Source organism: Choloepus didactylus, chromosome 22 (genome assembly GCF_015220235.1).
Source record: "Choloepus didactylus isolate mChoDid1 chromosome 22, mChoDid1.pri, whole genome shotgun sequence".
Taxonomy (NCBI): domain Eukaryota; kingdom Metazoa; phylum Chordata; class Mammalia; order Pilosa; family Megalonychidae; genus Choloepus; species Choloepus didactylus.
Genome location: NC_051328.1, coordinates 12,837,909 through 12,860,622, shown reverse-complemented (window position 1 = coordinate 12,860,622; position 22,714 = coordinate 12,837,909). Strand labels below are relative to the sequence as shown.

Below are 22,714 nucleotides of genomic sequence, written 5' to 3'. Positions count from 1 at the left end.
GTGTGTATGAGGGGATAGCGGGCTCTGGGCCAGCCCTGCTGGGGGCATACCTCAGAGGCTGGGGTCCTGGCCCCCATAGGGTACAGCTGTTGGCCCAGGGCACCCACCAGCCTTGAAGGGGACCAAAAGGATAGCTGGGTGTGTGGGGCCTGCTCTCGCCCCGCTTCTCCTAGTCCCGGAGGGGTGGGGTTGCTGCCGCCCCCTGCTCGCCCAGAATGGGGGTCTGAGCTGCCCTTTCCGGGCAGGGCCGGTGCTCTGCTGCCCCCTGCTGGCCCGAGCTGGAGCGCGGCCTCCGGGGTGGGGGGGACCTCTGCAGCCGGCAGGGCTGGGCAGGCCGTGCAGGGCCCTGGAGAGCTGTGGTGGCCAGAGGATGCCCTCCCGCAGGGAAATCAGGAATAGTTACAAATTTAATAAAATTCACCTTATACATTACAGCAACAGCCCTGGGACTCAGCTCCCTGCACCCAGAAGCAAGAGTTGGGCAAAGCTGAGTAGCCATTACTGGACTCAGAGTTCAAGGCCGTGGAAGTGGCCAGTGGGCCAGCACCACCCCCTCCTGGACGGCCACGGGCAGCATGGGGCTCACACAGACAGAGGCTCGTGGACTGGTGGGCGCACAAGAGATAGGCATCAGGGCTGAGGCTGGGCCCTGCGAGCTGCTGAGCACCCCCACCCTCCCCAAAGGGGCTCTTCAGTCCAAACTGGCCATGAGCAGGTGCAGCTCGCGGAAGGCACTGCCATGGCGGCCACTCAGGCCCGACTTGCTCCTGACGAGGCCACTGATGCTCTTGAGCTGCTTGTAGCAGAGCCGGCACTTGTGTAGCCTGTGGGCAGAGAGCAGCGGGTATTTGAGGAGGCCACCGTGGGATCCTGGGGCTCCTCCTCCCAGAGGAAGGCCGAGCCCAGAGTGCAGGACTGCACCAGGCTGCGCCGGGGCCTAGGGGCACAGCCAGGCCACGGAAGAAGCCAGCCTCCTGCTGCCCCCAGCCCGTGCCCTCCTGGGCCCTGAGACACTGCCCCAGACACAGTGTCCTCCTCCAGGAGGTGGTCCCCGGGCCCCAAGGCCTGTGTTCCCTCATCCGCTGCAGCACCCCCACGCCCAGTGTGCACCTGGCCCCTCACCTCTCCTCCCGGGTAATGTCCACGCCCACGGAGGGAGGCGCCGCCAGAATGTCAGTGATCAGGGGCAGAAACCGCTGCAAGATCAGTTTGAGGGAGGTGCAGCCCGTCTGGACATAGCTTTGGGGACAGACGGAGTCACAGTCAGATGGACTCGGAGGAACACAGAGCCACAGACAGATGAACAGAGAGCGAGGCACGTGGAGATGGAGGGGACACAGAAAGACACAGACACCCAGAGGACCACAGGAAGCTCGGGCTTGTTTCACTTGCACCTTTCTAGACCTTAGAGGGTTGCAGGGCTTACGGACACCAGCGTGGGTGCTCAGGCCCTGGGGATCTCTCTCAGGATCCCTGAGGAGGCTTCTTGCCCTCCCCTGAGCCCCGCTGGGGCCGGCCTGGCTCCCCCACGCCTACCTCTCATACTTGCTCTGCAGCAGCTTCTCGATCTGTGGCAGGACAGCGGTGCACAGGTCCAGCTTCCACAGGGAGCTGGGGAGAGGGCCGGGGCGGGCTGTCACCACCCGGCCTGGCCTGCTCCACCCGCTCCACCCATGGCCACTTACGCTTTCTGGTTGACGATGTTCAGGAGGTCCACCACCACCGACAGGTCGTTGATGGCCACCGCAGAGTCCACTGACGTCTGTGGGAAACAGCACTGCTAGAGAGGCCTAGGGCACCGTATGGCCCCCCGTGTGGGTGTGGTGTGATGGTGGGGGTGGCTGTGGGAGGTAATGACTGTCTATAAAAGGATGAGCACAAGGCCAGGCACAGAGACAGGACTCACTGAAGGGCGGCTTGTGATAATAACAGTGGAAGTTACAATGTTAATCAGGCCACCTGATTGCCCACTCGGCCCCCCCGGCAGCCCTAAGTGGGGGGCAGCAAGTGGAGGGCTGGGCGCTTGCCTTGATGTCGCCCGTGGTCCACACGGCCCGCACCGTGTCCAGGTTCTTGTGGCGGCTGGTGAGCACCACGCACATGGTGTCGTGGCCTTTGCGGATCTGGGACATGGCATCCTCGTCCACCAGCTCCGCCTGCTGCGGGAGCTTCACAGCCTGCACGGACGGGCACCCAGATGCCAGCTTGGGACAGGCAGCAACAGTCTGCCCACACCCCATAGGTGCCCACCCCATCTGTGGGAACCCTCAGGGAGGACCCCCACTCACAGGCAGGAAGTCAGAGGCCTTCAGCCCGATGGGCTCGTTCCGGGTGGCAGGGATGATGGCAGGCTCCACCTTGGGTGCAGGTGGAGAGGTGACGACCGGGGGCCAAGACGGGGCCTCGGGCTGTGGGGGGCTGGAGCTCAGCCGACGGGTCCCGGAGGCCCCCCTCAGCCTCCGGGCATGGGAAGGCCCCCAAGCCCCCGTTCTGGACCCAGCCCCTCCCCGGGCCCCACACCATGGCCTCCCCACCTGACGTACATTTGACATTGGGCACTGGACGTCCATGGCTGGGCTGGGCTTTGCTGCCTCCTTTGCTGTGGCCATTTCTGAAAGGAAAAGGTGGCTGGGTGAGGCCAGGAGCAAGGGCTGCTGGGAAGAGGGCAGGGCTTAGAGTGGGACTCGGGGCAGCATCTGTAATTGGAGGGAGGGAGCAGGAGCCAGCGGGGCAGCCCCAGAGGAAGCCGGGGAGCCGGGACAGGGCAGCTGGGGGCCCTGGAGAGGCCCTGAGGGCAGGGCTGGACCTCCCTCATCCCTCTCCTCCTGCTCAGAGATGAGGGTCTGGTGCTGTTTGTGGTTGGGACCCAGGGAGCACCAGAGGGTGGTGGCCCTGTACCCTCACCAGGACTGGGGGGTGGGGGGCACAGTGAGGAGGAAGAGGAGAAAGGGGGAGGCTCAAGGAAACCTGGTCTCCGAGGGCAATGCGGAGCGGCCCCCTGAGGACAAAGCTGGGGTGGGGAAGGGCTGCTCTGTAGGACGAGCACCCCATCCTTGCCTCTTCTCCCATCATAAAGAGGATCCGCTTCCTTCCCTCGTGTGTTCTCCACTGGGCAGACCCAGAGCCCTGAGGAGGACCCACAGGAGCCGGCCTGCCGTGCACCCTGCCCACCCCCGCCTTCCCTTCCCACCTGGGGCCCCTCCCTCTCTCCTCTCCTCAACCAGCCCTGGGCCTCACCTCCTCGGAGGCCCTGACCTTCCTTCCACATGGGCCCTCCTGGCTTCGCTCACCACATCACTCTTTCCTCCGCAGTTTGAGTCCTGATCAGGGACCCACCTGGTGGCTGGCTGTCCCCCCCATGCTCACCTCCCGGGGGACTGCTGCTCATGCTCAGGTACCAGGGCCAGCATGGGGCCCAGCCCACAGCAGGTGCTTCCGGGCCAGTGGGTGAAGAACCCGTGGGTGAAGCTAGAGATCATGATGCAAGCAGGGAGGCCTGGGGAAGGGGGCTCGGGAGGGGCTCGAGCTCTATTCACAAGGAAGGAGAATTGGGGAGCCCAGGAGGCCAGGCTCTGCTCCAACTCACCATCCTCTGGGGGTGCAGGGAAGGGCTCACTTCTCCGGGGTGGTGTCCGACCTGCAGAGGCAAACGGGGCTGAGGACCCACCCTGGCCACCCTGGGAGCTGCCATCTGTGAACCCCCATGGTGGGTTGGTCTGGAGCCCAGGGCCTGCCGGGATGCACATGGCTGCAGACCCTGATCCTGTTCCCTGCTCCAAGGACCCTGAGCCCAGCCTTTCCCAGCCCCCATGCCCCTGCGGGCCTTTCCTTTGCTTGGGGCAGGGCAGGGCCTAGGGGTGCAGAGTGGCTCAGGGCCTCTGCTGGGGAGCACCCAGGTTCCCCCTCAGTCTCAGGGGTCTGGCCCAGCTGAGGCCCACAGGACATGAGGACTGAGAGCCTCGAGCCTGGCACTGGGTTAGGACTGCTCTGGGGGGACGTGCAGCCACCAACGCCAGCCTGGAAGGGCCCTCTGACTCCATTCCACGGATGGGGACCCCGGGGCTCAGAGGGGACCAGGAGAAGCGGGCAGGCCGGGCCTCACTGATGCTGTTCTTGGGCTGGAAGATCTCATTGTAGTCCTCGGTGTTCTGGATCTCTGCCCTGGACTCCCTCTCGTCCCGGTCGTCCTCGCTGCTGGGGCTGCGGCGCTCACTCTCCGAGTTCTGCTTCACCCTGGGGGCAGGGCCAAGCCCAAGGGTGCCGGGGTCCCCGGTGAGGCCAGCGCTGGGCCCGCCTGAGCCTCCTCGGCATGGGCCCACCTCCTGGGCACCCGTGCCCTCCAAGGGCCCCCGAGCACCCCCACCTCTGAGGCTTGCTGCAGGTCGTGCTGGGCCGCTCGTAGATGCGCCGGAGGGGTGCGCCGGGGGTGGGCGGCTGCTGTGCCAGGGGCTGGCTGTCCTGCACGGGGTCCTGGGCCACTGTGCCTGTCCTGGTGACCCGCGTCAGGTCCACCACATAGGAGGAGACGTTGCTCTGAGAGAAGGCCACGCCGATCTGCAGGAAGTGGCAGAGCTGGGGCTGTGGCCGGGGGCTGTGGCCGGGGCAGGGTGGGAATGGGGCGGCAGGGCAGGCGGCAGACGCCATGGCTCTCACCAGCTGGTCGTTGCAGATGGCCAGGTCGGCCACCTTGCCCCAGCTGACCAGGACCACGTCAAAGCAGCGCTCGGGCTCCCAGCCATAGACGCGCAGTGAGTCCTGGCAGCCGCTGTACAGGCAGCAGCCGTCAGGGTTGAACAGGACGCTCCTGGGCCGGGTGAGAGGCGGCCGTGGGTCCCGGGCTGCCCAGCCTGGCCCCCATCCCAAGAAATCCAGGGAAAGCCCAGGCCAGGGATGGAAACAGAGCACCCGCCCCCACCCGCTGGGCCCCAGCTGCCTGTGTACCTGACGGGCCCCGGCTCCCCTTCGATGCAGCTCACCACCTGGAATTTCTCCAGATCCCAGAAGCGGATCGTCCTGCAAAAGCAGACCCCACTTCTGGCCTCCACACAGTCCCCTGGCTGTGGCAGCCCAGCTCCCCTCCCCCCAGGGCCGCGGCCATTAGGGGCAGTGTTGGGGCCAGGAGCAGGGCCTGTGTGAAGCTGACCCCCTGGGCCTGCCAGGGAAGGCCAGAGCCCCCACCTGCCACCCACGGCCCTCTCTGCCTGCTGAGGATGAGGAGGGCTGGGAGTGCTCTGGGGATGGGGGAGGGGAAGGGGAGCATCACAGTTTGCTCAGGTCTCGCTGCAGCTCAGAGGCTGAAGTGGACATGGCCCCAGGCTGTGCCAGCAGCCACAGGCCTCCGGGCACTGGGGGGCCGATGAAGACACGGGCCCAGGATGCTGGGGGACCAGGGCCAGGGGAGAGGTGGGCCCAGGGCTGAGGCCTGGCTTGGCTAGAGGCCAGTTTGGTTTACATAGAATCGTCAGGTGTAGGATGGTGGGGACGGACAGAGACAGACACACACAGGGCTGCTGAGGGTCGGCAGTCACGAGCAAAGTGGCCTGTTCCTCCTCACCTGTCGGAGCTGCCAGACGCCAGGAGGTACTCGTTGGGGTGAAACTCTACCACGTTGACAGGCCCCGTGTGCCCAGGGAACTCGGACATCATCTTGCCAGCAGTCAGATCCCACAGCTGGGGGCAGGACAGGCTGGAGGTCAAGGCCAGGGGGCATCAGGGCCACCCACTCTCCCTCTCGTCCAGCCTGAGTTCCTTCTCCGTAGAGCCCTGTCCACTCTGGACAGGCTTGGGACATGACAGCCCCACCAGGAGGATGGTGAGGACTCAGCCTGGGTGTGACTGCAGACCCCAGGCCCCAGTCCCTGAGCCCATGTCAGGCCTGGCGCTACCTTCACTGTGTGGTCATCTGCAGCTGATGCCAACCACTTCCCGTCGGGGCTGAACCGGAGACACCGCACAGCCTGGCTGTGGCCCTGGAGAGAGAGGACAGGGCCCCAAGCTCACCTAGGGGCCGTCCCAGCCCTGCCCTTGACACTCAGTGCCTTCCTGGGGAGTGTGCAAGTAGGGGACAGATGTCACGTGGGGGGGAGGGGTAATAGAGGGACACTTCTCCACGTGTGGCCATGGGCTTCCAGTTCTGCAAGCTGTACCAGGAAATCAAGATGGCATGGTCACGTAAGTTTGACCTCTTCTTAGAGAGTTAAATGCACTCTTAATGACAAGGCTCTGAAACCTCCTGCTAACATTACTTGGTTAACCCCCGTGCTTCCAAACTCATATGAACAGGAACCCCTTCACCTAATGACACCTGTTACCTGCTGGCAAAACCACTGCGTGTGGAACACAGCTTGGTAAACACAGCTCTGGGGGGATTCGTGGGGAGCTGGGGGTCAAGGTGGACCACCCACATATGCCAGCTTCACTCGGGGGTTGTGTTTCTGGCCTGGGCTCTTGTTTTTCATGCCCCCCACCCCATGCTCAGTGCCTGCCTGGGACCTGTGGAGCGACCGACAAGAGGGTGCCTCCTTACCCTGTATCGGAAGACGCAGCCTTTCCTTCTGATGTCCCAGAGCTGTGCGGGAGAGAAGCAGAGGGCAGAGTCGGGGGGAGCCACAACCAAGGTGGGCCGGGGAGGCCTAGCCAAGAGCAGTCCTGCAGCCTGACCTGGAGTGCAGTCTGCGCCGGGGGAGAGAGGGGCTCAAGGTACCTCTAGTCACTACACCCCAAAATGACAGCGGTCTGACATAGTTCACAAAAGCAGGGCATTCTGAGTAGAAACATCTGGCACACACCCAGGGCCCATTCCCTGGAGGGTGTGGCCCCAGAGAGGGAGGACACCTTGACAACCCGAAACCCAAGGATGGGCCTTGGCCCGCCCTCAGCATCCCGAGGGGTGAGGACCAGGCAGGACGCACGGCCCCGGAGCCACGGGGCAGACGGCGTCTCACCTTGATGTTCGTGTCCTGGGAACCGGAGGCTACAAACTCGCCGTACGGGTGGAAATCCAGGCTGCAGATGTTGGCTTTGTGTCCCATGAGTGTGCGAAGAACTGCCCGGGAGAAAGCAGAGACAATGGTGTGAGGAGCAGAAAAAATGGCTGCAAAATGATTTGCTTGTGTGTTCTAACATGAAATGCACAGAAAAAAGAGAACAATAATATCTGCTTTACAAATGGGGGGTGAGGGGTGATCAACCAGAGTGCCATCACCCTAACAACTAATGCTCTTGTTCTCTCCTGCTGGGACCCCAGGCCCCAGGAAACACATCGCAGGCTCCCGACTGCCCCTCTGGGCTCATCACTATGCCTTCCTCACTTGCATGACACCCTGGGCAACAGAGCCAGGGAGCCACCTCACTCACTCCATCCCCTGTGGACACGGAGCTTGCAGTCTGCAGGGTGGCCAACCCCACCCGAGACAGCGCAAGGAGAGACATGCAGGAGAGGAGCAGGCTGGGGAAGAAGCTGCTTGGCTGGACAGAGAAATCCAGGCAGGCTTTCTGGAGGAGGTGGTATCTGAGCAGGCTGTCAGTGGGTGGAAGGCGAGGGGAGGGTATGTTAGACAGAAGGAGGTGGGGGGTGGACTGAGGGCCCACAGAGGGTAAGCGCAGGGTGGCCAGGGTGGCCCTGGTGCTCACACCGTCCTCTGGGGTGTTGTCTGCCCAAGGGATCTTTTGAGGGTGGCAGTGAGGCCAAGTGTGAGGGCCCGTAAGAACAGAGAAAACACAGGGAGGAAAGGACTCAGAACCTGACTGCAGCCCTAGGAAACCACGTCTGCCATCCCTGCAGGTCTTGCTGGCAGCTCCGGGACCAGGCCAGGCCTGCAGGCAAACTGCGCTACTGCCTCCGAGTATTCTCTGGCACCTTTTAAGTCTGTCTCGTCTCTGACCACGTGTCTTGATTTTTAGAGGATTTATAGTTCAGGTGTCTGGATGAAACTAATCGCCCCAGGAGTGCTGGGGCCAAGGGGTATGGAGTCCAGCCCTCCTCGGGGTTGAGCCAAGATGGAAGGGTGAGCTCTGAAGGCGGGGTGGGGGTGGGTGTTCAGGCAGACCCCGGATGCTAATGCTTTGGGGCAGAAGGGATGAGATCCAGGCCCTGGGTGGATGAAGGACACTCTACGGTACTTTCCGGGTGGGAGGCTGTACGAGCTCCTCCAGCCCGCAAGGTCGGATCAGTCCTGGCACCGCTCCTTGCCTGCAGGACCCTGGGCCATCACTTCATTCTCTCTGAGCCTCATTTTTTTTTTTTTTTTTTTGTGGGGGAAGGCAGGTAGTGGACAGAATTAAGTAAGAAAACGAACATTAAAAAAGTGCTTAGCACAGGCCTGACACACAGTGAGTGCTCCATAAATGCCAGTGATGATCATCCCGTTCTTTCTTTCTGTGAAGGCCTGCCTTCATCCCCTCCACTGTGTCCCCTTGCTGGACCCCCTGACCCCCTCCTCAGGGCTCTCCCTCTTCTGGCCTCAGTGAGGACGTTGTCCAGACACCTCCTGCACCCCCAGGATGCCTGCTGCGACGGCCCATGGGCCGACAACAGGCTGAGTGCTTCTGTGCGCCCCTCGCTGAGTCCACCCCACGACCCCAAAGGGTGGGCCGGGGCCCGAGGTGCAGAGGGCCAGGCAGGTGCTCAGGCCGAGCAGCAGGGAGCCCAGCTGAGCCTCAGGCGGGCGCTCCAGCTCTTGGCAGCTTCCTTTACACAGGTCAAAGGGGAGTGAATTCATGGACGGCCCCAAGGACGGGGCCAGGCACCCAAAGAGAGCAGAAGAGAAGCAGGCTGGGCCGTCCATCCGCCCACCACATCCGTCCATCCTGAGGGCCTCTCTGCAGCAGGCCTTGGGCTGGAGCGGGGTCTGAGTCACCTTCACGTCCTTCACAGAGTCTGACAAGGCGCCTGCCACCTCTGCCGAGTAGTATCTAACTCCACTGCACCCAAACCCGGATGGCTGTCCCCCCACCCTTTCTGCAGGGCTCTCATGTCGCGGGGGCTCAGCACCCCGTTGCTGCTTCTCAGAAACACCATGGAGGGGCTGGATCAGGGCCTGGAGGGTGCAGGCTCGTGCTGGCTCCTGCTCCATCCCAGACCCGCCCACTCTTCTGCTGGCCCTGCAGCCTGCAGCGCGGCTCTCAAAATCCCAACCATGTGGCGCGATCCCGCCCCTGCGTGGGCCGGCTTCACCAAGCTGCCAGCTTCCTGTGGGACCCGCTGGGCTGACCCACCCTTGCCCACTGGCTGTGCTGGGGAGAACAGGTGGGGCCACATTCTTCTGGCATGATTTCCCCCCTTGCTTCTCTGCTGGAGGAGGGAGGGAAGGCCTCCTGAGGCCTGGCCTCGGTCACAGGTCCTGGAGCTGCAGAGCGGAGGGGCTTGGGGTTGGTCAGCCCCACAAAGAACTTCCAAACCCTCCCAGCTGGGCAGCCGCTCGGCCTCCATCCGCCTCCTCCAGGGATGGGCTGCCTCTCCAGGGAGCTGATGCGATATTCAGGCAGCTCTTCTAGAAGCTCTTCTGCATCCGGATTTGCCTCTTCTGCACTTTCATCCATGCTGTGGTGGGTGGGAGAGGAGGGCCTGAGGTCTTAGCTCTGTCTGCTAGGGGCGTTTCTCTTCTAAGCCAGAGGCCCCGGGCTCGGGCAGCATACCGTAGAGTGGAAGGGGAGCACCAGAACGGGAGGCCCAGCACCCACGCATATCCAAGTCTCCCCCGATCCAACCACGTGGCCATCACTAAGCTCTGTGGCCCCTTGGACCTCAGTTTACCCATCTGTCAGAAAAGGGCACCCTGCCAACTTGGCTATGAGTCAGAATCACCTGGAAGCATACAGAAAACCAGATTCTGGCCCTCCCACACCCACTGCAGACCTAATGACTCAGGTTTCCTGGGTGGGGTCTGGGATGTGCATTTGTAACAAGCTCCTGGTGGAGCGGACAGCCCTGCACAGAATCAGGGTCCAGGAATTCCAGAAGTCTTCAGTTTTCATTCCCCAGCTACCTCAAGGCATTCCTCCTATTTCCCTTAGGAGGGAAACAATCATGGCTGAGAAAGCCTGGGATAGGGGGCATAGAGTCCTGTTTCTTTTGTCCATTGCCCTTCTGTGAACGGCTGGTGGGCATCCCCTGGGGTACAGTCCAAGCGACACTGACCACCTCTGCCTGAGCCCCCCGGCCCTGGCTTTCTCAGTGAGAGCCTCGGCCACCCTGGGCTGGCCCCTCTCCTGGGCTCGAGTCCAGCGATGCCCACACGCAGCAGGCCCTGAGTCCATGTGGCCAGGCAGCAGGACTGGGCCACTGAGGTGCAGCTCCTGTTTGTCCTCAACGAGGTCCTGGGGCGCCGTGTTTCTTGCAGAGACCGTCGCAGGTAAGCGAGCATCTCCCAGGAGGCCCAGGAGCATCGTCTCCCTTGAGGACCACCTGCGTGACAAGACCACCGCCATCCTCCAACAAAGTGGATGCTGGTCACTGGGCACAAGTGGGCAGATGGCCGTGTCCTGCAGCACACACAGGACGTGGCCAAGGAGGGGCCCCAAGGACCAAGGACCAAGAACTGTGGGCCTGAGTTTCCGGACTGAAAGAACCAGCGAGTGCCCAGCACAGGGATGAGAGCAGACCACCCCCCAACCAAGGACCGCCATGTGAAAGGTCAGAACACACGGGACACAGTCCTACAACGCTGCAGAGAATAGCAGGGCGCACGCCCGGGATGTGGGAGAAGGACGGCACTGGGCCTCTCACCAGCAGCCCTGGGACCTCCAAGGCAGTGGAGTGGCCCTCAAAATTCTGAGGGAAAGTCAGCTCCAACCTAGAATTCTCAAACTGTTAAAAAAAAAAAAAAAAAAGACAGGGATAGAACGAAGTTGCTCTCAGCTACAGCAGGCCTCTAAAACCGTGCCCAATGGGTATCCGCTCTCAAGGGGCTATCAGAGAACAGGCTCCCTCAAGAAGAGGGAAGAAAGCAAAAAAGACAAGGATGCGGGAGCTGGCACAGCAGAGAAGCAGAGAATTCCTCTAAGGAATCCCCCGGGGGGACAGGAGGCCCCAGATGACAGCCGGGCTGCAGGCCACTCGGACAGGAGGGCAGAGGCTCCGAGAAGAGACGTCTCGATTACGGGATAGGGCTGAGGGTAATGGGGGGGCGTTTGCCATCTGTCAGAGGAAGGGACACTATTCTGAGCCTGAAGACGAAGGGGAGAGCAGGGCACAAGCAAGGGAAGGCCAGCAAGGAGGGCTGGGGAGGATGGCCGGGGAGGAGGGCCAGGGAGGAGGGTTGAGGAGGAGGGCCGAGGAGGAAGGAGGGGAGGAGGGCCAGAGAGGGAGGGCCAGCAAGGAGGGCTGGGGAGGAGGGAGGACTGGGGAGAAGGGCCTGGGAGGAGGGTCAAGGAGGTGGGCTGGGAAGGAGGGCCAAAGAGGGAGGGCCGGGGAGGAGGGCTGGGGAGGAGGACGGAGGAGGAGGACCAGTGAGGAGGGCCAGGGAGGAGGGCCGAGGAGGAAGGCACAGAGAATGGTGGAAGAGGGAGGGCGGGGAAGAGGCCTACTTTTGGCAGCTTCCAGGTCCCAAACACGGATGGAGCCTGACTGGGAGCCGGCCACAATGAGCTCCTCGGGGGTGTTGAGGCGGACACTCTCCACAGGGGACGTGTGACCCGTCAGGCTCTGTGGAGAGAGGGCGGCAGCATCAGTGCACCGTGTGGACAGACCCCCAGCTGCCGTCCCAGGTTCTGGGGCCCCAGGAGAGGCACCGATGGGAAGTGGCTAAAGCAGAGAGGCTGCGCTCTGAGGAGGCCATGCCCAGGCCCTTGCAGAAGGCCGCCTGTCTGCTAAAAGTGGGCCAATCCCAGCCATCCTCCAACCACTTCCCACTCCCCACAGCTCCCGGCATGGACTTCACCTGCACAAACATCCCTGGAACCCGGGGAGGGGAATAACCCGCCATCCCTTTAGCCCTGAGGACAAAGCAGTGCTGGCTCAGGCTCTGCTCCTCTCCCCTCTCTGCCCTGCCTGGCCCTCAGGAAGGGCAGCCATGGCAGGTGTCTGACCCCTCAGGGATGCCTGGATCCCAGGGAGCTGCCCCTAATGGAAGAGTCTATCAGGCTCCTAGGCAGGGTTCGTGGGAACCCAGAAGGCTGGGAGATGACTCTGCTGGAGAACAAGGGGGTTCTCACCAACTCCGAGCCGGCCAGAGCTGGGCAGCACTGAGCCCGACCCGAGCCCACCTGTCTGAGGGGTGGGAAGTGCTGGGGCCTCAAGTCCACGGTGTCTTTCTCTCCTACCCAGCACCCAAGGGCCCAAGGCACAGTGGCGACTCCAACAGTGTTTCAAAGACCACACTCTCCACAAGGCTCCTGAGCAGAACTACACACGGGCCTGGGAGCTGTGAGCAGCTTGTCTGAATCCCAAACTCACTGCTCAGAGTACAAATGGCTACAAACCCCATGGAGGGAAGTGGGCAAAATGGATCTACATTGGGAATGCCCATAGCCCCCAACCCAGCAATTCCATCTCTGGGCACTTGACCTTCATAGACCCAAATCCACCAGACAACACACGGGCAAGGTCACTCACTGCAGTGAGTTTGCATTAATGAAAGGCTGGAGGCAACGTCAGCACCCATCACGGGAACTGGTTAGATGAGCTCTGACTACCCGTGGCCACCCATGGCCTCCCATGCAATGGAACTCCACTCGGCCATGAAAAAAATGAAGCAACTTTTAAAATATGGTAACGACCAAATTTCATGATACTTTTAGGTGAAAAAAGATGGACGGTGTATTTAATATGATGCCACGTGTGTCAAAAAAGGGGTGAGGCAGACATACATTTGCTTGCACAAACATAAAATAATTCTGGGAAGTCACAGGAGGGGTCAGGGAGTGTGGATGCCTCCAGGGATCAGGGCAGCCTGATCACTGTTTACCCTGCACCTTTTGGATATTGAAATGGATGCATGTATCACACATTCAAAAAACAAAAAACAAAACAAAACAAAAATAAAGACAAGTGGGCTGCCTGGAGGGGGCACAGCAGGCGCAGAAACCCCGAGCTGGGGGCAAGCCTGGAAGGCCTGGGTGGCTGGAGAGGAGGGGAGAGTAGAGGGGCTGAGATGAGGTCAGGGTGGGGGCAGCTGAGGGGAGGGAAAGGGATGCAGGGGGTGGGGGAAAGGAGAGGGGAGGGAGGGCAGGGGGTCGGGGAGCCCAGCCCCTCGGGGCTTGTGGGCCACACCTGGTGTCAGGTGTCTGGAAGGCCAGACACCAACCTATGGCCCGGGCTTCCTCTGGGGAATGAGAGCATGGGGTATGTGCTGGTTCTTTCTCAAGATGTATATGTTACTTCAGCATTTCAGAGGGGAAAAAAAAGCATCTACACCCTAAAAGCAAAATGAAACAAAAATAAAACAAAAAAAGTCTCAATTCTGTTCTTGCTGAACCGACTGTGGTTGGGTCAGACCACAGCTCCCCCCTCGGAGCGCAGAGACACAGGGGATTAAGCTTCTACTCGGAAACATCCCCTCCGCGTGCAGAGCCGCCTCGGCAAGGGGCCGCTCCCAGCTTTCTCTGGTGGTCACTGGGAAAGTCTGGCTGTCGGGGTTGACAATATTGATGATGACTAATGTTCGCCGAGAATACACTAAGAATGGAACTACACTGTTAAGTACATCCTTTAAGTTTGGGCCGGGATCACCTACTGAAGCAAAAGCCTCGCAAGCTTTGCCACGAGGCAGGGGGGAGAAAAAAGAAAATACCACCTTCCATCTTCTTTATCATGACCTTTATTTGGTCAAGTGTCAACACATCCTCAGGATGGGGGTGAAAATGTAAACTGATTTCTGGAGGGTGATTTGGCAATACATTTTGAAAGCCTTTGAAAAAGTGCACACCCTCGGATTTAACGCCAACTATCCCAGAGCTGCTGAGAGATGCGGGTAGAGGAGGATCAGCACAATGTGGTCCGGCAGAGCCACAAAACTGGAAATGGCTGCCAAGTGACAGCAGGGCGTGGCCATGCTGCTCAGGGCTCATTTCGGCAATGGGGCATCACCAAGCCATTAAACATCACATTGTAAAAGAATATTTGTTGACACTGGAAAATGTTCACAGCATTGTCATTTTAAAAAACAAAGCCACGGAAAAGTTAAGAGAGTGTTCTGGGAATATATACATTTCTATATTTACCTAGTGTGCATGGACGTGTATTTCATGCACACGTGAGTAACCTGGCATCAGCATCCAGAAGGGGGCACACCAAAACACCGGCTTGAGACACAGAACTATATGCAATGAGTTTTTGTTTTTCCCTCCATTATGCTTTTCTGTTCTCCAAGTTTGCGGCACTGAAAGTCTTACTTGTGGAAGGAGGGGGAAATGCTATTACATGACCGGCTCTTTAAGCAGCCCCTCAAATTCCTTTTTGTGTAATGAAGTGGGGAAACACACTGATGGTCTAAATGCCCAGGTGCAGCTGACCGGCAGGCAGGTGGGCAGGTGAGGGCTTCACTCTTGTGGTTCCACCACCGCAGACTGGGAGCTAGTCGACCCTTCTCAGGCAGACTCCCTGGGGCTCTGTCCCCCCGCCAGGCGACTCCCCATTCCTGAGGGCAAGCCCCTGCCCCAGCCATCCTGGGTTGTCCTCCCTGAGCAGACAGCTGGGCAAGGCCCTGACGTCGTGCTGTGTCTTCCCAAACTCCCAGCCCTGGTCCCCGAACTCCGCCCCCCGCACCCCGCCAGCCAAGGCTCACCATGATGCAGTTGGGCTTGTTGATGGACCACAGGTTGACTCGGCAGTCATCCCCGCCTGTAGCCAGCAGCCGCCCGGAGGCTTTGCCCAGCACCAGTGAGGACACGTTGCTGGCGTGGGCAACAATCTCCTCTGCACAGCAAGGGGAGAGGGGGCACAGTCAGGGGCCTCGGCGGGGCCACCCAGAGGAGGGGCAGCACCTCACCCCACTCGGCCAGCAGGAGGGCTCTGCCCCCTCCCTCCGACCCCTCCTCAGGAACTGAGGGACCCACTAGCAGGGCAGGGCTCAGGCCTGAGCCGGAAATTTCTGTTTCTCAACTTCAGTCCTTCCTGACCCACCTTAGGCCTCGTGCTTTTTTCCTTTTTGTGTACATCAACTGGTGATATTAGCGACTTACCAATTTTTTAATCAACTTCCTATTTTTACTTAGCTTTGTCTTAAATAATAGCATCTGCAAAACTGTAAGTTTGATGTGTTTGTTATACTTTTTCTACTTTACAAAAAGAAAGCTGAAAAAACTTTTTAAATAAAAATATTGATCTACGTACCTCTCAAATGCCATTCTTTGGGCCACGAACCTACTCTGGGAAAGAGACTTTAAGCATCATTCGAGTCGACGGTAGACAAGCTGTGACCAGGTGAGCTCGCACGGGTTCAGTCCCCAGAGCCCTGCTACTGCTGCCCATGTGACCTCGGAAAAGTCACTCATCCTCTCTGCGTGCTGGTGTCCCGCTCTGTTAAACAGGGACAGTCACAGCACCGACCTCCCTAGGTGGCTGCAGATTCACTGATCATGTGCGTGGGAGCTGCTGTGTAGGGAGGGGGTGCTCCATGGATGTAGACGGGTTGTAGCCCACCGAGGGGGCTAGAGGGCACGGGGGCCCCTGGCAGGCACTGGGGATGGAGGGGCGAAAAGGGCAGGAGGCAGCAGACCGAAAGGTCTGGAGATGAGAGCTGATCACACCGAGCAGGAGATGAGGCCGAGGGGGCAGCCACGAGGGGCCCTGGCCTGGGCGGGGGGACAGCCTGAAACCTCAGAAGGACCCTAGCAAAGCTCGAGGCGAGGCAGGCCCCAAGGGAGCTCCTCCTGGGAATGGGGAGGAGCAACCAGGTCTCCCCACACAGGCAGAGGGAAAGCCCCAACGTGCCGGCGCCCTGGGCAGCGGGGGGCTGGCTGGGGTGACGGCCAGCAAAAGGGTGCTGCAGCTGTTCCACCCAGGGCCCTTCCGGCATCCCAGTTCCGGACTTCCCCTGCCATGGGTGTCTCCGTGATGCAGGCTTCAGACCACAGGAGGCCGGGAAACTGGGCCCCAGACAGCTGCTTGCTAGGCACCCTAGATTGGGGGGCGAGGGCTAAGCAAAGCACCCGGGGAACCAGGCCCCAGACCGACCTCACAAATTACACCCTACCTCAGGGACCAGCCAGCCCAGTTCTGGCCACAGGCAGCACCCGGCCCCAGCCATAAGTCAGCCGGGGTCACAGGGACCCTGCCATTTGGACCAAGGGAGCTGAGCCCCTCCAAGTCTGTATGGCAACCCACACAGCCTTCTGTCTGCTTAAGAGCTTCTGCTGGGTCAAAGCAGCCACACAACCCAGAGAGGGGGCAAACCGCCTCTCCCTGAGCCCGTCTCCACCCCTCAAGCCCTCACCTTCTCAGAAGTCATTCCCTGGCATGTACAGCCCTTCCTCCATCACTGACCCAGAGGCCTGAGTCTGTCCACCCGGCTCTGACCCTGCCAGGGAAATTCCTGGCTGGGACCCCATCTCGCTGGACATCCTTGGGCACGCTGCTGCTCCTCTCTGGGCCTCAGGATCACCGGCCGGCAACAGCCATTAATTCATAATATAAATACTTGTGGATGGCTGCTCTGGGCCTGGCACTGGGAGACAGTGGGGAATGAGAGGAAGAAGGCCCTGACTTCACACCCCAGGTGATCAGAAGGCTCCTGGGACAGGGCACCTGGCTCACAGAACCACAGACCTTAGGGGGAGAAGACTCTGGAGGCTGGGTCCTTCTGGAGGGGCCCAGGCCACTCCCCTCTAAGCAGCTGACCAGCGACTGATTTGATGCCCATGGAAGGGCCAGGGGCACACCGTGGGTGCCGGGCAGAGGAGGCCTTCCCACAGGACATGGGCCCAAGAGTGCCCCCTCTCGCCTGGCTTGAAGGAAGCAACCACCAGTGGCCCAGGCCCCCACCCCACACCACGGACCCAATTTAATACAAACAAGTAAAATCCCCACAGGGTCTGCTGGTGGGCCAGGCTGACGGACATTGCTCCACCCAGTGGCACAGGCCCACGCCAGCTTCCCAAGCCCAGGTGACACAGTCTGGGCCCCACATCCAGGGCTGGGGAACACTGTGTTCTGGCCAAACTGAAGGTGCAAAGGACTGAGCTTCAATGACCCCACACTGGCCAAGCACCCTCTGATCCTCGCCAGACCCTAGAGTCACCAGGAGCCGGAGATCATTTGGCCTTGGACTCTTCAGACAGTTTATACCCATGAAAACTGCTTTGCAAAGGAAATGGTCAGCAGATTCCCACTATATCTGACCACACCACCTCCCGCTTAAACCTGACAGTTTAACCTTGCTTTAAGAGAAAGTCAAAGCCTCAGAAGGGCTAAGGTCCTGGGGATGTGTGTCCCTCCAGACCTGGCCAGACTCACGTGGCACCACACCCCCCCTGGGGCTGTGCTGCAGCCTTCTAACCTCCGTCTGGTCCTTCCAAGGCACTAAGCTTCCTGCCTCACAGCCTTTGCACACGCTACTCACATAGCTCACAGCACATGCCCAGCTCCTTAATTGACTCAGAGCACAGGTCCCAGCTGGGAATTAGAGGAGAGCTGGATATGTGTGGTTATCTGACCCCCTCTCTCCAGGCCCTGGGCGCCCCCAACTATACAGACCTTGTCTGCTTTGCCCCCCACGGCTCCCCAGTATCTGGCTCTCTGCTCTGGAAGGCCTGATGGTGAAGGGACAGATATGTAATCCTGACAAATACAAAGCCACTCTGTCCAATGTACCCTCTCGAGAGGCCAAGAACAGGATTCTCCTCAAACCCTAGAGCTTTGGTGAATAATCTGAAAAGGGCCCAAACCTCTCATTTTGCAAATGAGGAAACTAAGGCCCAGCAAAGAGCTTTACTCAGCTGTGTAGTTAAAAGGTAGAGTCTTGCCCTGTGTCCTGCTCCCCTGTCCTCCTCTGCAGGGTAAGGGGGGAGGATGGTGCTGTGACTTCCTGAGGACACCAGGGCTCACCCGAGGTTCCTGAAAACAGCCCAGGGACAGCTCACAGCATCCCCTGGTGCTTTCTGGGCCTGGAGAGGGTGGCCAGGTTGGGCACACCAAATCTCTGCCAAGCAGTTCTTATAGGTGGGCCCACAGATGCACAAATGTATACAGTAGCAGTTCTCAAAGTATGATCTGGGACCCTTGGGATCCTCAAGCCCCTTTCAGAGGTCCATGAGGATAAGCTATTTCCATACTACTACTAAGGTGTCATCTGCCTTTTGTATTCTCATCCCCTCATGAGCATATGCAGTGGAGTTTTTCAGAAAATGCATGCTTGTGCTTTTCAACTTCTCAGTGATACTATCTCACATGGTAAGCTAGACCTAACCCCACCATAAACAAAAGCTCTTTGGGATCCTTGGTAATTTTTAAGAGCATAAAGGGGTCCTAACAGCAGAGTTTGAGAACCACTGGTACAGAGGAACATTAGGAGTGGGTGGGCATGGGCTCCGTGACATACCAGAGCCCTGCCAGCATCCCTCTGCCCCCTCACTGTTCTCTGCTTGGCTAATCACCCCAAGCTGCCTTGGCTTGGGAGATGTCTGATGATTCCCAGAACATCGTTTCAGGATTTCTCGGCCCTTCCTGCCTGCCAGCCTCACCGGAAACCCTTGGGTCACTAAAAAAAACAATTATCCTAATAAAGTACCTTTGAAGGGCTAGCCCCACACTAAGTGCTTTATGTTTATTATCTCGCTTGAACCTCACAACAACTCTAGAATGCAGGTTTGATTCTTTCATTTTATAGGTGAGGAAACTGGGCCCCAGAGAGATTAAGTTAATTGCCCAATATCACCCAGCTAAGAAGCACCACAGTCACAACTTGCACCTTGGTCTACCTTACTCCAAGGCCTGGGAGTCTTTCCCTGGGCCAAGAACAGATGATGCAGCAAGTTGGGCCACCCAGCAATAAGCAGCTAACAGGTCAATGGGGCAAGAAAAGAGAAAGCAAACCACTCACGCAGCTTCCAGGCGGTCTTGGTGACCACAGGGGTGGCCATTCTTCAGCTGGCTGGCACCTGGAACCCCACCCACGAAACGGAGGACTGTGCTGTCCTCGTGGGGTGGGGGTGGATCCCCCCCAGATCTGCGAATCAAGTTGGCAGGGAGTTCCCACACATCCAGGCAGAGGGAAAGCCTCAGCTCCCAGCCCGACTGCCACGTGGTTTTAAACCATCCACACAGCAGTGACAGCAGAGCCCGTGAGCACCTGTCAGGATTCTGGATCATGGAATGTCAGGCTTGAGTCATCTCAGCTCAGCACCGGGCTGGAATACAAACAGAGGAGGTGGCTTGTTAGGAAACACTCAGTGGGAGCTCAGTACAGGGGGACCCTGGGGTTGCAGAGGTGCATGCAGCACCCTGGATCACCAAGGCAGGTTGATAAAGACCAACACCCACCAAAGCCTCTAGAGCCAGGAGCTGCACTGCAAATGTGGTTTGATAATCTGCAGAGGGAGCACATCAGGTGACCTGGAACAGGGGGAAAAAGAAGGTCCTCCCAGTGGCCAGGATGATGGCAGGTGGCTGTGCTCCAAGATGCTGGCTGCCGGAAGCGTAGCAGCCTTGGTTGGGCAGGGAAGACCACATGTTCGGGCAGATTTCTGGGAGTCATGCTTCTGCCTGACGTCTGGGAAAGTGGGTGGAGTCGGAGGCTATGCTTTGCAGGGGCCCAGGAGAGGCACCCTAGGGACAGGCACTGAGGTCCCGACTAGGGAGGCTCTCCAAGAGGGCCCTGAGGATCCAACCTCCCAGTTCATGGCAAGGGAACCACTCCTGCTCCCTGCAATTCCCAAGGACACTGTTGGGGAGTAGGCATCCAGGGACTGAACCTAAATAAGACTCCTCAATTCTTAAAAAGGCACCTCTGGGGCCTACTATGCCCTCCCTCCCAGCCACCTCACCTCCTTCCCATGAACCCTCTCCCACTCACCCGGATTGCTCCTGCCCCTCACCCCCAGTCCTGCCTCCCTAGCCCCCCCGTTCTCTTCCCCTTCTCCCGGCCGCCTGTATCTCCCCTTCACGTACATGCTTTCTCCTGAGCTCCCTAATTTGGCCCCTGCCTCGCCGGGCCCCCTTTACTCCCTTGTCCCTTTTGCTATCGGTATCCTCCATTCATTCACTCGCCTGTTTCTTGTATCCCCATTCATTACCTATCCTCCTGCAGACCCTCAGCTCGGTTTCCGCCCTCCCTCGTTTTCCCCTCCGGCCCCGCGCCAGTCCCGCTACTTCCTAGGCTGGGGCTGGGCCCTCCGCCTCGCCTGATCCTCCCACCCCTCTAAGCTTGAGGAGCACGGGCTCCGGCCTTCCGCCGCAGGGGCCCTCTCCGCCGCAACCCAGCCCGGCCCGGCCCGGCTCCGCCTCGCTTGGCCGAGTCCTGGGCCTATCGTCCCCTCGCCTCCTCTCCCCCTCGCCCGCTCGCTCACTCCACCTGCAGCTGCGGCTCCCGAGGCCGAGGCGCCGCTCCAGGCGCGACCCCCACTTGCCTCCATCCCCTACCCTGATTGGTCGCTGCTTGACAACCGACCCTCACAACAAAACCTCCGGCCCAGAGCCCCGCCCCCCTTCCCTCCTGCACCAGTCAGCCGCCGCCGGCGCTCCACCTCCCGCCAGGTTTGACCAATCGCAACAGGCGCTTCTGCCGCTTTTCCTAGATGCCCGCCTTCTTTCCCTGAATTGGACTGGTCACGAGGAAGGAGCGTTCAAGAGCCGCCCCTCGGCCTCTAATGAACCAATGTGAGCTCTCATTTTCTTTGGCCCCGCCTCCGGCTCAGCTTTCCCTTCTCTCCCCCTTTCTTTCTCTTCTTCAGACCTAGTTTGCTTTTGAAACCTCTGAGAGACGCCCTGCAATGGCGGTTGTGCCAATCACTTTAGCAACCGAAATGGTTCGCCCAATCACTGTCGGCATTATTGGAAATACCGGTTCCCACACAACCAATGGGAAGGGGACTTCAGGAACAGCGTGAAGCCGCGGACTTCCATCTTAGCGTGGGGCGAAGCGGGATCGAGGTTTCAGTCAGCGTTTTGCCTTAGTTCCTGTCTCTTCTCTGCCCCATGGAGGGTCGGCGTAGTCTGAGGACTTTGCCTCCCCTTTTTTGACCCGGATGCCGGCTGAATGAATCCCCAACAGGAGGCCTAGATGGGGACAGAGCCCGTTTCCGTGTCCGAGTCGCGGCCTGGGTGAAAGGATGAGGGGGCAAGTGGCTGCTCCCTTAAGGGGACCACACCCTGGGAATCCGAGAGGCCGCCTTCATTTGGGACTCCTTAGGCGGGGCGGGCTTCGGGAAGGGTCCGGGGGCCGCTTAGGAGGGATTCGGCCCGACCAGCCCGTGCCCCCCGGCTGCCCTGTCTGGACTGAGAGCGTGGCCCAGCCTTCCCAGGGCCCAGCGCCTCAAGTCCCTCGACCCTCCACGTTTATCTTCCAGTTGCAGCAGCTAGGGGCTGCTTGATCGCAGGCAACACCCTTAAGGAGTAGAGATTCCTGTTCCCATTCACGGATGAGGAAACTGAGGCCCGGGTTAAGGTCCTTATAAAAGGCCACACGCCAGGCTTTGAGTCCTTGCTGTTAAGGCCAAAGCCTGGGGGCTTCTCATTGTTCTGCGCCCCCTCTGCCCGAGACTGTTGGCTCTAACCCCCCACCCCCCCCACCCCCGCTTTGTACTCAGACCCTGGGAGGTGGGGATGGTTCCTATTAAAAGAGGACTAGATGAGCAGAAGAACACACGATACAGCTGCCTTGCATTTCCCCTCAACTTTTTATTGTGAATAACTTTATAGAGAAAACTTGAAAGAAGAGTGTAAGGATGTGTAACAGCATAATGATGGCCCATATACTCACCACCTGGATTTCAACACTTGTAACATTTTGCCACATTTGCTTTAAATCTGTGTGTTTGTGTGTTTTGAATCATTTGAAAGTTGTAGATGTTGTATCTCACCCCAACAGTAAATACTGAACATGTAACTCTTAAAATATAAGGCCCTTATCGTACATAATCTATCATATCTAAGAAACTAGTAATTCTCCAGGCCCTATTCTAATCTCCCCAATCATCCCCAAAACATTAATAACTTTTTGAAACCAGATCCAAACAGGATTCACACTTGGCTCTTTTTAGACTCATTCTAATTCAGCCCCCAATCTTTGTGTATGTGTGTAAGACACTGATCTTTCGAAGAGATTTACCTTGTCAGACAGCCCCACATATGGATTTGTTTTCTCCTAGTGTCATTTACCTGTTCCCTGAAGATCCTGTAAACTGGAAGTTAGGTCTAAAGGCTTGATCACATTCATGAGCAGTGTTTTAAAGCACTTTTTATTGCAGTATAATATACATACCCCAAAGGGCACATATAAAGGTTGATGAATTTTCACAGACCGAACATACCCAGGTCAGGAAGCAGAACATTGCCAGACCCCAAAAACACCCCCGCCTCGGCTTCCCCCTTCCATTCACTAACCCTCACACTGCAAGAGTGGCCAAGTGTGACCACTTTCCTGATTTCTAATACCATTGATTAATTCTGGCTGTTTTTGTTCTTTATATAAATAGAATCATACAGTATGTACTTTTTTGTATCTGACTTCTCAGTCATGTCATTCCATGTCGTTACAGTTCATTTCATTGCTTTAGAGCAGGGTCTCTTGGCCTCAATACTATTGATATTTTGGGCCAGATAGTTCTTTGTTGTGGGGGG

The 22,714-nt window shown here is 58.8% G+C and overlaps 1 protein-coding gene across 4 annotated transcripts; it reads right to left on the bottom strand.

The window, feature by feature from the left end:
• Nucleotides 1-389: 389 nt before the first annotated feature.
• KATNB1 (katanin regulatory subunit B1) lies at nt 390-20,523 on the bottom strand. Of its 4 annotated transcripts, none has more exons than XM_037815707.1 (20): nt 20,448-20,523; nt 18,978-19,284; nt 14,724-14,854; nt 11,527-11,644; nt 6,945-7,045; nt 6,527-6,568; nt 5,886-5,969; nt 5,555-5,670; nt 4,942-5,013; nt 4,654-4,804; nt 4,364-4,554; nt 4,103-4,233; nt 3,587-3,637; nt 2,544-2,611; nt 2,289-2,408; nt 2,028-2,177; nt 1,686-1,762; nt 1,537-1,611; nt 1,123-1,239; nt 390-824 (listed from the first exon to the last, which is right to left on the bottom strand). In XM_037815707.1, exons 2-20 carry the CDS (start codon nt 19,015-19,017, stop codon nt 692-694), a joined length of 1,968 nt encoding a protein of 655 aa, XP_037671635.1. In that variant the 5' UTR covers nt 19,018-19,284; nt 20,448-20,523; the 3' UTR covers nt 390-691. The 4 variants fall into 4 exon arrangements, with proteins under 4 accessions (XP_037671635.1, XP_037671637.1, XP_037671636.1 ...); XM_037815709.1 differs by having other exon boundaries at nt 2,289-2,357; XM_037815708.1 differs by lacking the exon at nt 20,448-20,523 and adding an exon at nt 19,418-19,489.
• Nucleotides 20,524-22,714: the final 2,191 nt, after the last annotated feature.

What these genes read in the sequence shown, in the direction of transcription:
- KATNB1 (XM_037815707.1), bottom strand. Translation starts at nt 19,017, where the DNA reads ATGGCCACCCCTGTGGTCACCAAGACCGCCTGGAAGCTGC. An exon ending in CCATCTGCAACGACCAGCTG is followed by an intron (nt 4,555 to 4,653) that starts GTGAGAGCCATG and finishes CACTTCCTGCAG; the next exon opens with ATCGGCGTGGCCTTCTCTCA. An exon ending in GGACCACGGGCGACATCAAG is followed by an intron (nt 1,763 to 2,027) that starts GCAAGCGCCCAG and finishes TGTTTCCCACAG; the next exon opens with ACGTCAGTGGACTCTGCGGT.